This window comes from Phocoena phocoena, chromosome 1, assembly GCF_963924675.1.
Source record: "Phocoena phocoena chromosome 1, mPhoPho1.1, whole genome shotgun sequence".
Classification (NCBI taxonomy): Eukaryota; Metazoa; Chordata; class Mammalia; order Artiodactyla; family Phocoenidae; genus Phocoena; species Phocoena phocoena.
In genome coordinates, this window is record NC_089219.1 from 135,607,631 (window position 1) to 135,627,159 (window position 19,529).

At 39.3% G+C, this 19,529-nt stretch overlaps 1 protein-coding gene across 1 annotated transcript in view; it reads left to right on the forward strand.

Moving 5' to 3' along the window:
• Positions 1–5,040: 5,040 nt before the first annotated feature.
• Positions 5,041–19,529, forward strand: part of AXDND1 (axonemal dynein light chain domain containing 1) — a 91,331-nt gene continuing 76,842 nt past the window's right edge. The window contains exons 1-8 of the mRNA XM_065870897.1: positions 5,041–5,119; positions 6,575–6,747; positions 7,168–7,271; positions 9,880–10,000; positions 11,027–11,112; positions 13,211–13,267; positions 14,931–15,033; positions 16,291–16,412. Coding sequence (XP_065726969.1) covers positions 5,041–5,119; positions 6,575–6,747; positions 7,168–7,271; positions 9,880–10,000; positions 11,027–11,112; positions 13,211–13,267; positions 14,931–15,033; positions 16,291–16,412 — 845 coding nt within the window. The remainder of the gene's footprint in view (positions 5,120–6,574; positions 6,748–7,167; positions 7,272–9,879; positions 10,001–11,026; positions 11,113–13,210; positions 13,268–14,930; positions 15,034–16,290; positions 16,413–19,529) is intronic.

Consider the following 19,529-nt stretch of genomic DNA (forward strand, 5'->3'; position numbering starts at 1 on the left):
TTTACTCTCTTGCAGAAGCCCAGCTTACTGTACAATGAGAAAGATGAATTTTTTGGCCTAGATGGCATCAACACCATGTGATGCGCACTGAAGATAGGCTGTGAACCAGACAAAAAGCCTATTTCTTCCTCAAGGCACAGCCATGTTGTTACCGAAACGCAACTGTGTTCCTGACGCACAGTGAGGCCAAACACCACCAAAACGCTGGAGTTTGGGACACAGAAATGTTTATTGCAGGGCCATGCAGGGAGATGGGTGGCTCATGCCTTAAAAAAAAAACCCCAAATTCCCTGAAATCTTTCAGCAAAGCCCTTTTACAGGAAAGATGAGGGAGGAGCATGGTTAGTTGTTGCAAACTTCTTGGTGTCAGATCCTTTGTTCTTGAGGTCCGGTCATGGTCAGGTCACAATGTTCCTGTAACATCGTGGGACTTAACAGGGACAGGTTTACAGGGACATAACAAATAAACGTTATCCTTTGTTCTGACAGGAAAGGGCAAAGTTCCAAGGCTCAACTTTCGCCCTCCGAGGTCCAGGCCTGGCTAAGAGAAGGGAGTCCCTGCGAGGTGGGGCGTGGGGAGGGTGGGTGGTTACCGTGCCCCGGAGCATTCGTCTAGCACCCAGTCTGGGTCCTCCCGCCAGTGCCCAGGCCTGGCTGAAGAGGCAGATCTCAGTTGGTGGCTCCCTCAGGGCCAGGTCCCCAGACGCTGCCCAGCTGTCATGGCTGAGGGAGCCAGGCGCCCAGGACCCAGCTGGCCCTCAGGCTCCTCAGGCTGCCCAGACGGTGGGGGCCAGATGCCCCAGGCTGTGTCCCATGCAGATGGCCGCTGCCATTAGGCTGCAGAGGCACGGATGGGGGAGAGGTTCACTGCCGCCTCAGAGCCTGGGCCCGGCCAGTGGGCGGTCCTGGTGAGGCCTCTGTGGAGCCCGAAGCTGGGTGAGCTGGAGGGCCCCAGGGAGAAGGCTGGGATCTGCCTCTTACTCTCCACCTGACGACCACCACTCTGCCAGCCCATCTAAGGGTCGCCCATTGGCGCTGGTTTGCTTGGGGGAGGGGCCTACTGCGGCACCGGCCAATGGCTGAAGGGGGCCCCCTGTGGCGCCGACCAATGGCTGAGCAGGAACCTCTATCGCTGGTCTAACCCTCCCGCCTTAATGGTCTCTCTATTATAAGGTGAAATCCGAAGGAGGGTACTTGGGTGAATTGCATGACATAAAAACTAAGACAGACTGAAGCATCATTTCAGTTTTACAGATGCCATTGTTTTATGGAAGCAATACTGTTCCATACTACTCTTCCCCTGGGTAGTGTTTGCTGAGCAGTGTCCAGGTTTCTTTCTCAGTGTCTCCTTTTAAACATTTGTGATTGATACATTCATTTTTCTGTTATGTTAAATACAGATACTGGCCTACTTCCCACTCAGACTCCAGGGAGCTTTGCGTGCTGTATTTAAGCACCTATGGATGTGTGTATCACCCTTGTTCACACTTAGGAAATGAGTTGGTAAAAAGATCGGTGCATAAGCACACGCTGTGTTTCTTTGGTCCTAGTTCAGGGTACGTTTGGTGATTTCACTGACTGCCTCTCTTCCGAGATATTGTTTTGTCCACCTGAAGCCCTGGAAGACCCTACTGCTGAGTGGGTATAAAGCTGCCACAGAAGTCAGCCAACATCAAGAAGCACAGTTAGCCCTGTTTATAACTGTGTCACTTTTACTATGTCTTGAAATTTTCTATTTAGGAAAATTATTATCTGCTTGCATTTTGCTATGGTATTTTCCATCAAAGACCTCAGTAATACTTTATCTTAACAACATTTTAGCATTCATCATTGTGTATAATTCACAATGATGAGAGGAGTTTCCCAAGAGTAGCAATTGTATTCTTCAATAGTTACGGTCTTATTGTAATGTTCTTATGTTATCTTTTCTTGTACTTATATTTCACATACTTCTACAACTTTAACCCAGACCTTTGGTCAGGAACTGGTATGTGTAATCACCACACCATTGCACAGGATAGAAAATGAGAAGTAACATTTGATGTCTTTTTCTTCACACCATAGATCCAATCACTTCCCCAATCCTATAGATTTTACTTTCTTTCTTTTTTTTTTTTTTTTTGGCTGTGTTTGGGGCTTCGTTGCCGCATGCATGCTTTCTCTAGTTGCAGTGAGCAGGGTCTACTCTTCATTGCAGTGCGAGGGCTTCTCATTGCGGTGGCTTCTCTTGTTGCGGAGCACAGGCTCCAGGCGCGCGGGCCTCAGTAGTGGTGGCACGAGGGCTCTAGAGCACAGGCTCAGTTGCTCCGCGGCATGTGGGATCTTTCCCGGACGTGGCTCGATCCCGTGCCCCCTGCATTGGCAGGTGGATTCCTAAGCACTGTGCCACCTGGGAAGTCCCTAGATTTTACTTTCTATGTATCTCTTGAATCTGTTCACTTTTCCCCATCTTATCAATGCGCTACTTTAGATTTTTTAAAACTTAAGAATGTGAAAGATGAATTACTTTGTTCTTCTAATATGTAAAAGCTTGATAAACCATGTATAAACTGATGCTGGAGTTTTGGGACCTCTGAACTTCAGTATCCTGGTTATGGTTCCAAACTAATGTAGAGTCAGGACAGCAGTGAGGAAGGAGGAAGACAAACTTTGGAGAAAAATTACCTTCCACCTGCTTGTGCATTGCTTCTGCCCCCTCACCTGTTTTGATGGTTGCCAGTCCTTAAGGTGAAATATGTGTGTGCTATGTCTATTTTAATTCTTGGAAAATCTAGAAAAAACCTAGGATGATGGGAGATAGGGCTAAAGGCTAAAATGTTTAAATACCCAAGGTGTTTAGAAGAATTAAAAGGGGCATAGAGATTGTACTGTTTTTGTTTTCAACACTTTGCTCATATTTCTGTGAGCTATTATGAGTCTCCCAAAACCCAGAGACTTAAGCATATAAACACAGAAGCATTAGAACTGTCCAGCTGATTTTCAAACATCATGTATTGAAGGTGTTTGTGCCAGGCACTATGCTTGGTACTAAGGAATATGATGACTGAACAAGAGAAGTTTTCTTCCCTCCTGAAATTTATTTTTCAGACTAGAGGCATCTAGATGCTGGGAATCCACCAGCATTACTTGGCATTAAGGTTTCATCCTAATACAAAATGATCCTGAAACCAAGCAGCAGGACCCTGTGAAGCCTTCCGGGGGAAAGACACTGCCCCACACCCCCATCCCCTGCCTCTTGTTTGCAGAAAAGCTTCAGCCTCCTAGGCCTTCCCCAAGTTCCAAAGAGCAAATTCAGAGAAGTGAGAAAATGCAGAAAGAAAGGAAAACAGTCAAGTAAAATAATAGTTTAGCTATAAAGCAAAAGTCAATGACCCTTAGTTCCTACCCAAGGGCTATAGATAATATTCTGAGCCATATCCGTGAGTTTTTTACATATACTAACTCCCCCACCAGATGGAAGAAGTTGACTGCATGCTAACAAAAGCACATAGACCGCAGACCGTTTGGAACCATAAGGCTGATGATGTTGCCTCCCGAAATACCACCTGGTTATCTCCCCACCAACCAGAAATCAATCAGAAAAATGTCCACAAGCTGATCAGGCACCTGCGACTCTCTCCTTTAAAAACCCTGCCTTTAAAAACCCTTCCCTGAAAGCCACTGGGGAGTTCATGTCTTTTGAGCCTATTCTCCTTGCTTAGCACCTTGCAATAAACTCTGTATTTTCCTTCATCACACCTGGTAATAAACTCTATTTTCCTTCATCACAACCAGGCTATGCTTTGGGCGAGCAGACCCAAGTTTGGTTGGCTAATCCTGGTGGTGGTAAGAGGCGGGCTCTCAGCTCCTCCTTTCTAATGTGTTTATCCCATTACTTCCTGAGAACAGGTTTTTAAGCAGTAAGACCCAACGATTTGACTTGGGTTGGCTCTGCCTGAAGTGCAGTCTCCTTACCTGCCTCCAGCCAAAAAAAGTCTAGACCTAGGAATGCCTTCCCGCTGCACGGAAAGTTAAGAGTAGAATGGGGAGGGGGGCGCGGGCGGTGCTTAATAATCCAAGGAAGACTCGATGGAAATGCCAAGGACAGGAGCAGCTTCTGCAATAATACCTCAACTGATGGGAACACAGAGTTTTTGTTTACCCAATTTCCCCCCGAATGTGGCTTTTAGAAAAACAGAGGAAACAACAAAAAGTGGGATAGAGTGATGCGAGAAACTTGCTCGAGTCCTACCTCGCCTTTGGTCACAAGCCTGAGAAGTCTTCCCGGGGCAGGGGGAGAGCGACCGCCTGCCGCGGAAGCGCCTGGATCCAGACACTTTCTGACTCCGTGAGAACGGCCCGATTAAACATTTTTATTCTTCATTGCTGTTGAATCTATGTTGAGATTTAAAACACATGGGATCCCCGAGAGACTGTTTCTTAGCCGTCTCAGTCCTCCGCAGGCACCGCCGAAGGCAGCCGCCATTGAGGGTTGCTAAGGCCCGGGGTCCTGGGTTTCTATGACGACACGCAGGCGTTTGGGAAAAGGTGCGGCTACAAGACGTCTGGCGAGAAGCATAGTTTACAGGTACGGGCTGCAAGTGTCGGTTTCCCATCACTTCTGATGCAGAAACGGTGCGAACTCTGCCCGACCGCGAGTCGGTGGGGCTGCGTGCGCCAGGCGCTGCCTGTGGGGAGGCCGGGACCTCGAGTGAGGGGCGCCTTCAGGTGGTGCCGGTGGTCGGAGGGGTGGGCCGAGCGTGTACTTCCCGACCCGGGCCCAGACGGATCCACCCACAGGCTTCTTAGTCGCCTCAGAGGACTTTAGAGCCCGGAAGTCTCCTCAAGGAAAACCCATGCTAGATGAATTGTAAACTCCAATTTTAACATAAACAGTTAACGGGTTTCTCTCTCTCTCTCTCATTCTCTCTTTCTCTCTCTTTCCTGCAGGTCAATGTGGCAGCCCTGCCAAATCCCAGTAATGCCGCTGATTTGTTTCTAGGTTAGCTTTCTGGAGGGGTATTTCAAATTACTAGAGAGTGATAGGAGGCATTGCTTACTATGTCGCTCCCGAAAACGCCCTCAACGTCAACACCTGAGGGCAAAAATGTGAAAATCTCTGCATCCAAGGAAGAGACAGGTAAAGTTCTTCAAGGCATAAATAATCATGGCCATAGTCAGAAATCACAATACGTTCACTATTTTCCTTAATCTGAGATTTCAGGATACTTTAATTAGTTTCGTTTTTCCAATACACTTGTTTCAATAAAATCAAAAGCCATTCCTTTTATAGTATTTTTCACTACTCTGCGTAAGGACTGTGTTTGTAATTTTTTTCAGTTGCTAATGAGTTTTATATTGTTCTAAATTCAACCTATTTTAAATACCAATGGTTGTATGAAACAGTACTTTTTTGGGGTATTTGTTAAGGAACCAGTTTGTATCAGGTTTTAGTAATTATTCTGAATGAAAGTAATTATTTGTATAAGATTTTCATTCATATATAGCTAAATGCAGATCTGTACTGGAATAAGAATCTGCTAGTGACTTCCCTGGCAGTCCAGTGGTTAAGACTCCGCGCTTCCATTTCAGGGGGCTCGGGTTCGATCCCTGGTCTGGGAACTAAGATCCTGCATGCCCAAAAAAAAGAATCTGCTAGACTCATTCCTACCCCTCATTATGTTAAAGCTTCCTCCAACTCACCTACATCTTGTTTTTAGGGGAGATTCTGCTAAAGTCCCACCTAACTTTTTTTTTTTTCCTTATTTCCTCTGATATTCTGACTCCATCCCAAACTTTCAAGAGATAGACTTTTGGTAATGTGAACCTCAGAGGTTTTGATGGTGATCAAAGCATGATACATCCTTACAGAAATTAACATAAACCATTCTATGTGAGGGGCATAGATTAGTTGAGAGTTCTTTAAGAAGATTGACAAACTAACCCTCCTTGCTGACTGCATAGGAGACCTTTTCCTATATTAGGCCGACTCCCCTACCTTTATAACTCCTCTGCCCTAGTCAAGCTGAGTAGAACACTCTTTATACTGAGTTTTACTGCACTAATTTGCTCAGATTATTCCACTCTCTTCATTTCTAAGGATCCCAATTCTACATTTAAATCCAACTCAGATACCTTTCACTCTATAAATATTCCAATTTAATTTTCACCTTTAAACTTATATAGAAAAAATTACTAAATAATTTGACAGTTTTGAGGAGAGGAGATTTCTTTTGTCATTTTCACATCAAAGGGAAAATAGACATTCCCATCATCTTCATGCTATCTCGGTTAGTTTGATCAAGTGAAGTGAGTTTAATTTTCAACTTTGAATTTGGAATAATGGAGGTTCATCTCTGTACCTGAGTTTTTGAACTCATGTCTGATGTAAGTGTGAGTAGGGCAGACAATGTGAGTTTCTTTTTCTTGACTAGTTGATTTTCAGTGTTTTAAATATTGCTGCTATTCTTGGCAACCGGAAGCAATGTTTCTCTCTGTTAGCAACATATATATGGGATTGATGAGGTAGCCTGGGAATCTCTAATTAACTCTCAAAAAAACTACAGTAAGCTTTTCTTTCCCATTATTTTCTTAGGACTTCCTAAACTAAGGGAGAAAAAAAGTCTGGTGGATCCGTCGAAACCGTTTCTTACTTCCCTTCAGAATGAGTTCATCCCTCAGGAAGTTCTACTTTCTCTGACCTATACAGCCAATGCTGGTTCTTGTCCTGAAAACTTACTGCCTCCTAAGAAAATTAAAACCCCAAAGGTGTGTATATACATATATAAAGTACTTGGGAACATTTATCTTTTGGTATCCGGTTCATTAAGTATTTATTTAGCATATGTTATGTATTCCAGATTGTCTTAAGAATATTTTAAAATTAATTTCCTAGATTGAAAACTATACTCTTTTGCATATTTTCAAGGAAATACTTGAGTATTTCCATTAACCTGTTTTTATGTGATTTACCTAAATGATCATTACTACTCTTAGTCTTGATATTTTTCTTTCACTATTGAATTGTCCTAGTTTCAGTCTTTCTCCTTGGTATTAAATAAGAATTCTGCTCTCTTTTTCCATAGAATATTCAAATGCCTTTAATGTAAATACTCAAAAATGATTAAGAATAGATTTCACTTGACTAGAGCGCCCTCTGCTGTGTATTCATGTTTTTCTTTTTCCCAGGGTACTCTTCCACGCCCTGTTGACCACGTCTGGCATAACCCTATTAGAAGAAATAAGTTCAAATATCTGATTGACCATCCCGTTTCCCTAACGGGAGCTGGAAGGTAAAGAAGGAAGATGGTTGGGTAGATGCAGATGAATAGAATCATTATCTCATTTTGTATGATTTCCTTGGGAGGAGCAGAATCGGAAAAATTGTAAAATCATAGAATCATCGATTTTAAATCAGAGAATAAAATCATAGAATCTAGATTTCAAAGCTTGAAGTATCTGTTTTTAAAAAAATACATTTATTTATTTATTTATTTTTGGCTGCATTGGGTCTCTGTTGCTGTGCGCGGGCTTTCTCTAGTTGTGGCGAGCGGGAGCTTCTCTTCGTTGCGGTACGTGGGCTTCTCATTGCGGTGGCTTCTCTTGTTGCGGGCTCTAGGCGCACGGACGTCAGTAGCTGTGGCACATGGGCTCAGTAGTTGTGGCTTGTGGGCTCTAGAGCGCAGGCTCAGTAGTTGTGGCGCACAGGCTTAGTTGCTCCGTGGCATGTGGGATCTTCCCAGACCAGGGCTTGAACTGGTGTCCTCTGCTTTGGCAAGCAGATTCTTAACCACTGTGCCACCAGGGAAGCCCGCTTGAAGTATCTTTAATGAACCAGTATACAATCTGAAGAGGACATGGGTCTACCTTTTTGTGTATGATTATTATCAAGAGGATGGCAATACGTGCTGGCTCTGTTGACTTTTCACTTGTTTTAAATTTGCTTTTGCATGCCTTCATGTACTTGTCCCCTTACTCTCCCATTCTTTGTTGTACCCTAGTAGAAGGGAAAATATCAGGCAGAAGGCCTTTAGGGCCTCTTTTATTTGCACATCTGAGAAGAGCTAGGTAACATAGCTTCATGACCTGCAAAACCTTGAAAAACAAGTGCTTAATCCCTGCTTTTCCTCAAAGCGAACCCTTAACCTTTACACTGTTTTAGATCAAATCAGCAAATTATATTTGTTGTTTTTATATCATTCCTAAAAATATCCAAAATTACAACATTTTCCCTGTGAAGATTGTAATCTGCTAATTTTCTGTGTATGGTTAATTTATTAATTTACTCCCTCCAAAAAAAAATTTACTCCCTCCATGCTCCTTACTGAAATATCACTTAATAGTAAGTTTACAGTTACTAATACTTGGGTAGGTTATTTAGTCTTTCTGAGTTCCATTTTCTCACTTGTAAAAAGGGAATAATAGACTTGCTCCATTTTGTGTACCTTCCAGGGTTATAAAAAGCACAAATGAGATAATGAATGCAAGAGCACTTGTAAAACTATACACTGCTATGTAAATATAAGGTGTTATTACTCAGCTATGTCTCAGTGCTAGAAAAAGTGGTAGAAATTTAGGCTATTCATTTCTGTGTCCTGGGGCTTTGGTGTCATAAGTATTGGTACTTTATTTTATGCCATCAGACCATGGCTATAATTATTACTATATAATAATTAGTAGTTATGAGATGTTTGAAGTACTTTGAAAAAATAATTAGCTATATCTGAATGCAGCAATAAACTGACATTAAAGTTTTAATGTCAAATGACATCTGAGTTGGAACTTTTTAAAATGTGAAGATCTGTAGTGTGATAGATAGGATAATGACCTCCCTGAAATGTCCTCACTGCAGTCCTTGGAACCTGTGGATACATATCTTACATGGCAAAGGTTACCTTGATTTGGCATTGGCAAGAGACAAGAGGAGGGTGACTGTAAAATTAATAAGTGTTAGTGATAGATATTGAGGACAAAGGGTGGGATGGAATCAATTATGGATGCTGAGATTTTTGATGAGTAGAGTGGTGGTGCTGACAGAATTAGTGAATATAGAAGGGTGAAAAGTGAGAATGAAGGAGAATTATTCAGTCATATCTAGAGGTAACAAATATGATAAGGTGAGATTTGATAGCATTGCCAAGGGAGAAAGTATAGGGAGAGCGCAGAAGGATGAGGACAGGAGGTTGTGGAGCATTTCCATTTGGTAGGCAGGAGGTCACAGAGATGTTCAAGAAGGGGTAGGTAGGATGAGAGAACCAGGAGAGTCCAGTCATACAGAGGACAGAGGAGAGGAGAGTGTTTTTAAGAAGAGAGGTGATCAACCCTGGAAAATATTCCAGGAAAATAGTGGAAGATGAGAACTGATGACTTAGCTGTAGAAAGTCATCCTCAGCTTTCTGGAGAATGATTTCCCAACTGCAGGGAAATTTTAAGAAGTCTGATGTTTAGCAGAAAGTGAGAGATAGATAGATCAAGGTAACTTGACAACAATGTATGGTCAAGGGAAGATTTTTAGAAGGGGAGAAGACTTGAGTTATAGACTATAACTTGAGTTATAGTTCCAAGAGAGAAGGAAATACACAGAAGTTAGGATTGATGGAATGAGGTCCCCAAGGATGTGGGCAAAGATGAAATGAAGGACTTAAGTGGAGGAAATAACCCTGGGGAAGAGAATACATCTTAACATGAGGCTGAAGGAAAGGCGAATGAGAAATTTGACATGGAGAAGAGGAAGAGTGCGGGGCGGGGGGGAACCCTAATGCCTCAGCCTTCTTAGTAAAGTATGAGGTAAGGAGACCAGTTTTGTGTCCCTTTGTGTGAAGGATGTGTGTGGACTTTACCCATTCTTATCCAGTAACCAAACAAAATTTATTTTGTAAATATATTTTTCTTATCTTTTAGGGATATTTCTTTTCTGTACGATGTTAAATATGTTAAAGGAGAGACTAGGGAGAACGCAGTTTGTCCCCCACAAATGGACCGTTCATTACAGTCACGTGATGGTGTCCTTGTGCCTCTTAAGGTAAATAAAGTATTTGACAAATAATTTCCTCTCCCTCTCTCTACTTAAAAAAAAATTTCCCCCAAATATAAAGCCATGTCATACTATAACAACCTGCATTGTTTATGTTTTCATAGCACTTTCTAATTATTTCTAGAAAAGGGCATTTAGTGGGAGATGATCAAACATATCTTATTTTAAGCCATTTTCCAAACTACAGTTATTTACTTTAATCTGGATAATACAGTGTAGGAGACTAGATTTTTTTAAAAAGAAACCAACAGCTGAAAGTTGTAGAATTCTTGAAAGTAACACAACATTGTAAATCAACTGTACTTCAATTTTAAAAAAGGCAGAAAAAAGAATTGTAGAATTCTTATTTTTGGCTTGTTGCTAAGGTAAATTTTACATTCCTATTGAATTTTAAAGTCAATAGATTTTTGTGTAATTAATACTAAAACCAAGATTGTTCTTTAATTCATGGCTAATTTTTAATATTATTTATTTATTTATTTTAAACATTTATTTTTGGCTGCGTTGGGTCTTCTTTGCTGTGCGTGGGCTTTCTCTAGTTGCAGTGAGCGGGGGCCACTCTTTGTTGTGGTGCATGGGCTTCTTATTGTGGTAGCTTCTCTTGTTGTGGAGCACGGACTCTAGGTGTGCAGGCTTCAGTATTCATGGCACATGGGCTCAGTATTTGTGGCTTGTGGGCTCTAGAGCACAGGCTCAGTAGTTGTGGCGCACGGGCTTAGCTGCTCGGTGGCATGTGGCATCTTCCCGGACCAGGGGTCGAACTCACGTCCCCGGCATTGGCAGGCGGATTCTTAACCACTGAGCCACAAGGGAAACCCCTTGGCTAATTTTTTAATTTGTGCTCTGCTAAAAGTTTATTACTCCTTGCCATGACCCATATTACTACTATTGTTATTTCTCTGATCAAAATCTCTTAATAAATAGTATCCCTTTGGTATAGAAATTAGGATTTGTGAAACTCAATTTTTTTCATCTGCTTGTTTTCATTCTTGTTGTTCTTTCTTTCTTTTTAAGCCAAAGAAACTAACAGATACTTTGATTCCTGAAGAATTTCATATCGTGTCAAATACAGGAGTTTCAGGTTTGGAGTGTTATGATGAGTGAGTACTGTGGTATATACTGAATATCTGACAAGTTGAACTGTTTCCTACTTCCCAGACATAGAGGAACCTGAGCAGTTCACTCATGTTCCCAAGCAATATCTACACTGAAGTGAGTAAACATCTGGCTTACCATCCTAATACAATTTAAGAAAGGTATCAAAAAGTAATGAAAACAGTCTTACTTAAAAGAGTTTGAAGCAACAAGAATTTACTGTATAGCACAGGGAACTGTGCTATTACAAGATATTGAATATCTTGTAATAACCTATAATGGAAAAAAATCTGAAAAAATATATAACTGAATCATTTTGCTGTATACCTAAAACTAACATAATATTGTAGATCAGTTGTATTTCAATTTAAAAAGAGAGTTTGAGATTTTAGTTTAGATTAAATCGTTCTCTGTCTTTTCCTACTGTTTAATTTTGAATTAAAAAAAAATAGATCTTTGTTCTGAATGCTTGCTATGCCTCTTTGGGAATGGTTTTGAGCAATGACAAAGGAAAGTAGCCCTCTAAGTTGGAATCTCATAATGCACACTCTAGGGCTTAGCTCCAGACTTCAGACTAGTCATTTCAAGTTTTCTTTGATTTCTGCTAATGGGATTGAAAATGGGATCTTGCTTTTATTTTCTGAAACAACACTTGAATGTTCCATAGTTTAAAAAACTAGAACTTTGGATTAGGTTTTATAGTAAAATACCCAGAAGCTGTCACTCTTTTTATCTTATCCAATAAATATGTTAAATGGCATTTCCTTATGATGGTGGGTTTCAGAACAATATTTTGCCAAAGGGAACTAAACGGAACTCATTTTTTGGGTAACTTTTAATTCTTATATAATTTCAAAATTATAAAAAAGTTACAAAAATGGGACAGGGAACTCCTGTATACCCTCTATCCTGACTCACTAAGTGTTTACATTTTGCCTTATTTGCTTTAATACACACACACACACTTAAACTATTCAAGAGTAAGTTGGAGGCCCTCATGACCCTTTGCCACCAAATACTTTTGTGTATTTCCTTGTAACCCACTACTTATAGATCTTTTTGATGACTTTTTTAGCTCCATCATTCTTGTATATATTAGTTACCATTTTACATTATAGACTCATAGATTTCTGTTTTTTTCAGTGAGTTATAATTCTTTGCTATAATTGATGTTCAAATTTTTCCTGATTTTGCTAATGCCAGATCCTTTGAGCTGGCTCTTGTGTTCTTTAGGCATGTCCCCATCATTCTTTGAATGTTCTCTTATTTTCTGGCTCAATAAGATTTTCAGGTTCATTTTGTATTTCCCAGCTCCAGCTTTGGAGTGAGCTATGAGCTACTTCTCCATGGAGTACTGTTTGCCTTTTAGTGGAGAAGGGTTCTTAGAAACCAAGATCTGGGTGCTAGGTGTACTCATTGCTCCTGGAGTATCATTGCTTCTAGTCCCTTTCACATACTCATTTTTGAAACGTTTTTGAGTCTTTATATTGCCTGAATATTTTTCACTAATCTAAATTCTGAAAGTGGACCTTATTAACCAACTGTATTCCAGTAGGGGGCAGAACCAAAGGAAGTGTTTTTTAACTAGGGAAGAAAAAAGATATATAAATAATAATGAATTTGAAGAATTACCATGAGATTCTCGTTGTGATACGCATTTAGGTGTAAGCAAGTACTTCCAGAGGACAGATAAATATGCTGGGCATCAGGAAGCTTGGCTTCTAGTTTCAGCTCTGCTTATTAATTTTATAACCTGTTTAGTCACTTAACTTTGTTGACTTCAGTGATCTTAAAACATTCTTCCACCTTTGAAATGTCATTTTTCTTAATGAATCAAAGAAATTTTTGTATTGTGATACACTGAGGAACGTGATTAAAGCTCTTTTACTTAAAATTTTAAAAAATATGATAAGTATCATTATATCTGTGTCTGTAGATGTCTAAGGCTATTTAAGTATCCTTTTGTGTGTAAAACGATGGACCTTTCTGATTGTCTCCAAGCTTCTCAGTTCTGTGAGGTCTTAAGTTTTTCATGTCTTGTTATGTGATAAATAGGCCAGACAGTTTTCTTACAATAATATTTACCTGTCTTATTTATTGCAGCAAATATACTACTCTCCTCACAGACAGTGAAAATAGACTATTGCTCTTCCCATCCATGTAAGTATTGTTTATTTTTGAGAGTGTTTCTAAGAAGGAATAACTATATACACATATTTTTCTTTTTATTGGTACTTTATTACACAAAAATATTAAAATTACCGCAGAAAGCCAAGACAATAATTGCCTACAATTCTATCATTTAATCAGTGTTTTCATTTGTCCAACTGCATATGGATTTTTTTTTTTTTTTTTTTTTGCGGTACGCGGACCTCTCACTGTTGTGGCCTCTCCCGTTGTGGAGCAGAGGCTCCGGACGCTCAGGCCCAGTGGCCATGGCTCACGGGCCCAGCCGCTCCGTGGCATGTGGGATCCTCCCGGACCGGGGCACAAACCCACGTCCCCTGCATTGACAGGCGGACTCTCAACCACTGCGCCACCAGGGAAGCCCTGCATATTGTTTTCTTACATATTTATAATAATATCAAAGTGCTAAAAACACTTTTTTTTTTTACCATTTTAAATGGGTTTTTTTGGGTTTGTTTTTAAATTTTATTTTATTGTGGTAAGAATACTTAACATGAGATCTATCCTCTTAAAATTTTAAGTGTGCAATACAATATTGTAATTATAGGCACAGTATTGTACAGCAGAACTGTAGAACCTTGCATAACTGAAATATTATGCCCATTGATGAGCAACTTTCCATTTCCTTCTCCCCTCAGCCCCTGCAAACCACCATTCCACTTTCTGATTCTATGAGTTTGACTATTTTAGATACCCCATGTAAGTGGAATCACACAGTATTTGTTTTTCTGTGACTGGCTTATTTCACTTAGCATAATGTCCTCTAGGGACATTCATGTTGTTGCATATTGCAGAATTTCCTTCTTTTTTTAAGGCTGAACAATATTCCAGTATGTATGTATGTATGTATGTATGTGTGTGTGTGTGTAGACATACATATATATGTATACACACACACCACATTTCCTTTATCCATTCATCAATGGATCGAGGGTTGTTTCCACATCTTGGCTGTTGTGAATAGTGCTTCAGTGAACTTGGGAGTGTTAATGTCTCTTCAAGATCCTTTTTTTTTTTTTCTTTTGGCCACACCATGCAGCATGCAGTATCATAAGTCCCCTGCAGGGATCAAATCCGTGCCCCCTGCAGTGGAAGCATGGATTCTTAACCCCTGGATATCCGGGGAAGTCCCTCTCTTCAAGATCCTGATTTCAAGTGGGATTGCTGGATCATATTTAAAATACTTTTATATTCTAAATATAACCATTAGTGTTTCTCCATTTTGCTATAGGCTTCTTTTCTTATCTATCCCTTGTCCCTTTTCTTTTATATTGTGAAGTAGCGGATCTTAGCAGCTTGGTGTTTATTACTCCACATTTTTCCATGTTCTTACAATCTTACACAATAGGGGTATAGAGTTTTTTTGGGAGGTGGAACATTATTTTCTTTTATGAAAAAGAGGGTCATACTATTTGCATTTTTGTTGGTTTTTTGTTTTGTTTTGTTTTTGTATTTTGTTTTACTGTATTATTGATATCCCACTAGATTAGTATTGTACATATAGGTATAACGCTTTAAAATACCATTAATATTCCATAGTATGTACATTTTCTTTATACATATTATGTTCCTTTTGCCATCTGAGCATGACCTATTGTAACACTAATTATATATGTCTGCCATCTTAATCTTTTAGGAAACCTAATAAAAGAATAGAAGTGGTCCAGCTGAATGATGTGATGGATGCTATGCTAGAGAGGGCTGGTGTGGAAAATCAGGCATATACAGGGCCAACCAAGGTAATTACAAAGATCAATGTAAACCAGTGGTTAAGAGCATGCACTCTGGAGGTAGAATGCCTGGATTGGACTCCTGACCCTGCCGTTTATTAGCTGACGACCTTGGGCAGGTCATTTAATGTATTTGTACCTTGATTTCCTCATCTGTAAATTACAGATAATAATATTATTTACCTCATAGGGTTGTTGTAGAGATTAAATGACATAATGAATGTAGATTGCTTAGGACAGTGCTTGGCATGTGGTAAACATTGTATAATTAATTTTTAGTCATTATTATTGTATTTAATTGAATATAAGGCACCACTGATTATAAGACCCTTATTATTTTATGTACCACTAAAAACATTGCCAATTAAACCATGCTTTCTTATCACTTACAATTTTTATTTTGCACCTAATGAAAGAGCTCTTTCAGTCTTACATAGATACAGATGTTTTCCTTTATGGGGCTGTTTCTCTTTTGTTTTATAAGTTTTTATTTTTATAGAATTTGGAACTTATAGACAAGTTCAATATAAGGCACTCCTATGTAACCTTTACCCAGGTTTGGTAATTGTTTACACTGTGCCCTGTTGGCTTTGTCATTCTCTTTCCCTCTCTATGTATCTCTATGTGTATGGTTTTTTTCTGAACCATTTTAGAGTAAGCTGGCAACCTCATGCCTCTTTATCACCAAACATTTTAGGGTATATTTCCTATAAATAAGGACAATCTCATGTATCCATAATGTAGTTATCAAAAGCAGGAAATTTAACATTGTTATGATAGTATTATCTAATATAGTTCATATTCAGGTTTCAAATTTTATTAATTGTCCCTGTAATGGCTTTTATAGCTATTTTCCCCTCCATTTCGGGATCCTAGGATCACACAGTGCTTTTAGTTGTCATGTTCCTTTAGACAGCTATAACCTGAAACCGTTCTTTGTTTTTCTTGACCTCAATATCTATAGAATGTTCCTTAATTTTGGTTTGTCTGATGTGTACTTATTCAATTCAGGTTTTGTAGTTTTGACAGGTATAACATAGTGGTGATATTGTGACTTTCTCAGTGCATCATATAAAGAGGTGCATGATTAGGCATAGATTTTTTTTTAATATATCATTTTTTATATATGTTTATAAAGGAAAATGTAAGTGAACAAATTAATCAAGGTGTTTCTAAAACTTATTCACGTTGAGTGCTTACCTCCTAAGATGTTTTTTACTGGCAAGACTGTAATAAATACTGATTATCTTACTTATCTTTTGCCAGATGCACAAACTACTTCATATATTGAAGAAGGAACAGACCATTTATAATACAGTATTTCATGAACTTATTCGACAAGTCAGTGTGGACTGTGCAGATAGAGGAGAACTACTATCCAAAATCAGGTTAGAGCAGTTATTGGAGTACCCCAGTTTCCTCCTGAATTTTATATTAGAATTATATTTATATCTGCTTTTTTTTTTTTTTTTTTTTTTTAACATCTTTATTGGGGTATAATTGCTTTACAATGGTGTGTTAGTTTCTGCTTTACAACAAAGTGAATCAGCTATACATATGTTCCCATACGTCTTCCCTCTTGCGTCTCCCTCCCTCCCACTCTCCCCATCCCACCCTTCCAGGCTGTCACAAAGCACCGAGCTAATATCCCTGTGCCTTGCGGCTGCTTCCCCCCAGCTATCTACCTTACTACGTTTGTTAGTGTGTATATGTCCATGACTCTCTCTCGCCCTGTCAAAACTCACCCTTCCCCCTCCCCATATCCTTAAGTCCGTTCTCCAGTAGGTCTGCGTCTTTATTCCTATCTTACCCCTAGGTTCTTCATGACATTTTTTTCCCTTAAATTCCATATATATGTGTTAGCATACGGTATTTGTCTTTTTCTTTCTGACTTACTTCACTCTGTATGACAGATTCTAGGTCTATCCATCTCATTACAAATAGCTCAATTTCATTTCTTTTTAAGGCTGAGTAATATTCCATTGTGTATATGTGCCACATCTTCTTTATCCATTCATCCGATGATGGGCGCTTAGGTTGTTTCCATGTCCTGGCTATTGTAAATAGAGCTGCAATGAACATTTTGGTACATGACTCTCTTTGAATTTTGGTTTTCTCAGGGTATATGCCAAGTAGTGGGATTGCTGGGTCATATGGTAATTCTATTTGTAGTTTTTTAAGGAACCTCCATACTGTTCTCCACAGTGGCTGAACCAATTCACATTCCCACCAGCAGTGCAAGAGTGTCCCCTTTTCTCCACACCCTCTCCAGCATTTATTGTTTCTTGATTTTTTGATGATGGCCATTCTGACTGGTGTGAGATGATATCTCATTGTAGTTTTGATTTGCATTTCTCTAATGATTAATGATGTTGAGCATTCTTTCATGTGTTTGTTGGCATTCTGTATATCTTCTTTGGAGAAATGTCTATTTAGGTCTTCTGCCCATTTTTGGATGGGGTTGTTTGTTTTTTTGTTATTGAGCTGCATGAGCTGCTTGTAAATTTTGGAGATTAATCCTTTGTCAGTTGCTTCATTTGCAAATGTTTTCTCCCATTCTGAGGGTTGTCTTTTGGTCTTGGTTCTGGTTTCCTTTGCTGTGCAAAAGCTTTGAAGTTTCATTAGGTCCCATTTGTTTATTTTTGTTTTTATTTCCATTACTCTAGGAGGTGGGTCAGAAAGGATCTTGCTGTGATTTATGTCATAGAGTGTTCTTCCTATGTTTTCTTCTAAGAGTTTGATAGTTTCTGGCCTTACATTTAGGTCTTTAATCCATTTTGAGCTTATTTTTGTGTATGGTGTTAGGGAGTGATCTAATCTCATACTTTTACATGTACCTGTCCAGTTTTCCCAGCACCATTTATTGAAGAGGCTGTCCTTTCTCCACTGTACATTCCTGCCTCCTTTATCAAAGATAAGGTGTCCATATGTGCGTGGGTTTATCTCTGGGCTTTCTATCCTGTTCCACTGATCTATCTTTCTGTTTTTGTGCCAGTACCATACTGTCTTGATTACTGTTGCTTTGTAATATAGTCTGAAGTCAGGGAGCCTTATTCCTCCAGCTCCTTTTTTCGTTCTAAAGATTGCTTTAGCTATTCGGGGTCTTTTGTGTTTCCATACAAATTGCGAAATTTTTTGTTCTAGTTCTGTGAAAAATGCCAGTGGTAGTTTGATAGGGATTGCATTGAATCTATAGATTGCTTTGGGTAGTAGAGTCATTTTCACAATGTTGATTCTTCCCATCCAAGAACATGGTATATCTCTCCATCTATTTGTATCATCTTTAATTTCTTTCATCAGTGTCTTATAATTTTCTGCATACAGGTCTTTCGTATCCTTAGGTAGGTTTATTCCTAGATATTTTATTCTTTTTGTTGCAATGGTAAATGGGAGTGTTTTCTTGATTTCACTTTCAGATTTTTCATCATTAGTATATAGGAATGCCAGAGATTTCTGTGAATTAATTTTGTATCCTGCTACTTTTCCAAATTCATTGATTAGCTCTAGTAGTTTTCTGGTAGCATCTTTAGGATTCTCTATGTATAGTATCATGTCATCTGCAAACAGTGACAGCTTTACTTCTTCTTTTCCGATTTGGATTCCTTTTATTTCCTTTTCTTCTCTGATTGCTGTGGCTAAAACTTCCAAAACTATGTTGAATAAGAGTGGTGAGAGTGGGCAACCTTGTCTTGTTCCTGATCTTAGTGGAAATGCTTTCAGTTTTTCACCATTGAGGATGATGTTGGCTGTGGGCTTGTCATATATGGCTTTTATTATGTTTAGGAAAGTTCCCTCTATGCCTACTTTCTGGAGGGTTTTTATCATAAATGGGTGTTGAATTTTGTCGAAAGCTTTCTCTGCATCTATTGAGATGATCATATGGTTTTTCTCCTTCAATTTGTTAATATGGTTTATCACATTGATAGATTTGCGTATATTGAAGAATCCTTGCATTCCTGGAATAAACCCCACTTGATCATGGTGTATGATCCTTTTAATGTGCTGTTGGATTCTGTTTGCTAGTATTTTGTTGAGGATTTTTGCATCTATGTTCATCAGTGATATTGGCCTGTAGTTTTCTTTCTTTGTGACATCCTTGTCTGGTTTTGGTATCAAGGTGATGGTGGCTTCGTAGAAGGAATTTGGGAGTGTTCCTCCCTCTGCTATATTTTGGAAGAGTTTGAGAAGGATAGGTGTTAGCTCTTCTCTAAACGTTTGATAGAATTCACCTGTGAAGCCATCTGGTCCTGGGCTTTTGTTTGTTGGAAGGTTTTTAATCACAGTTTCAATTTCAGTGCTTGTGATTGGTCTGTTCATATTTTCTATTTCTTCCTGATTCAGTCTTGGCAGGTTGTGCATTTCTAAGAATTTGTCCATTTCTTCCAGATTGTCCATTTTATTGGCATAGAGTTGCTTGTAGTAATCTCTCATGATTTTTTTTATTTCTGCAGTGTCAGTTGTTACTTCTCCTTTTTCATTTCTAATTCTATTGATTTGAGTCTTCT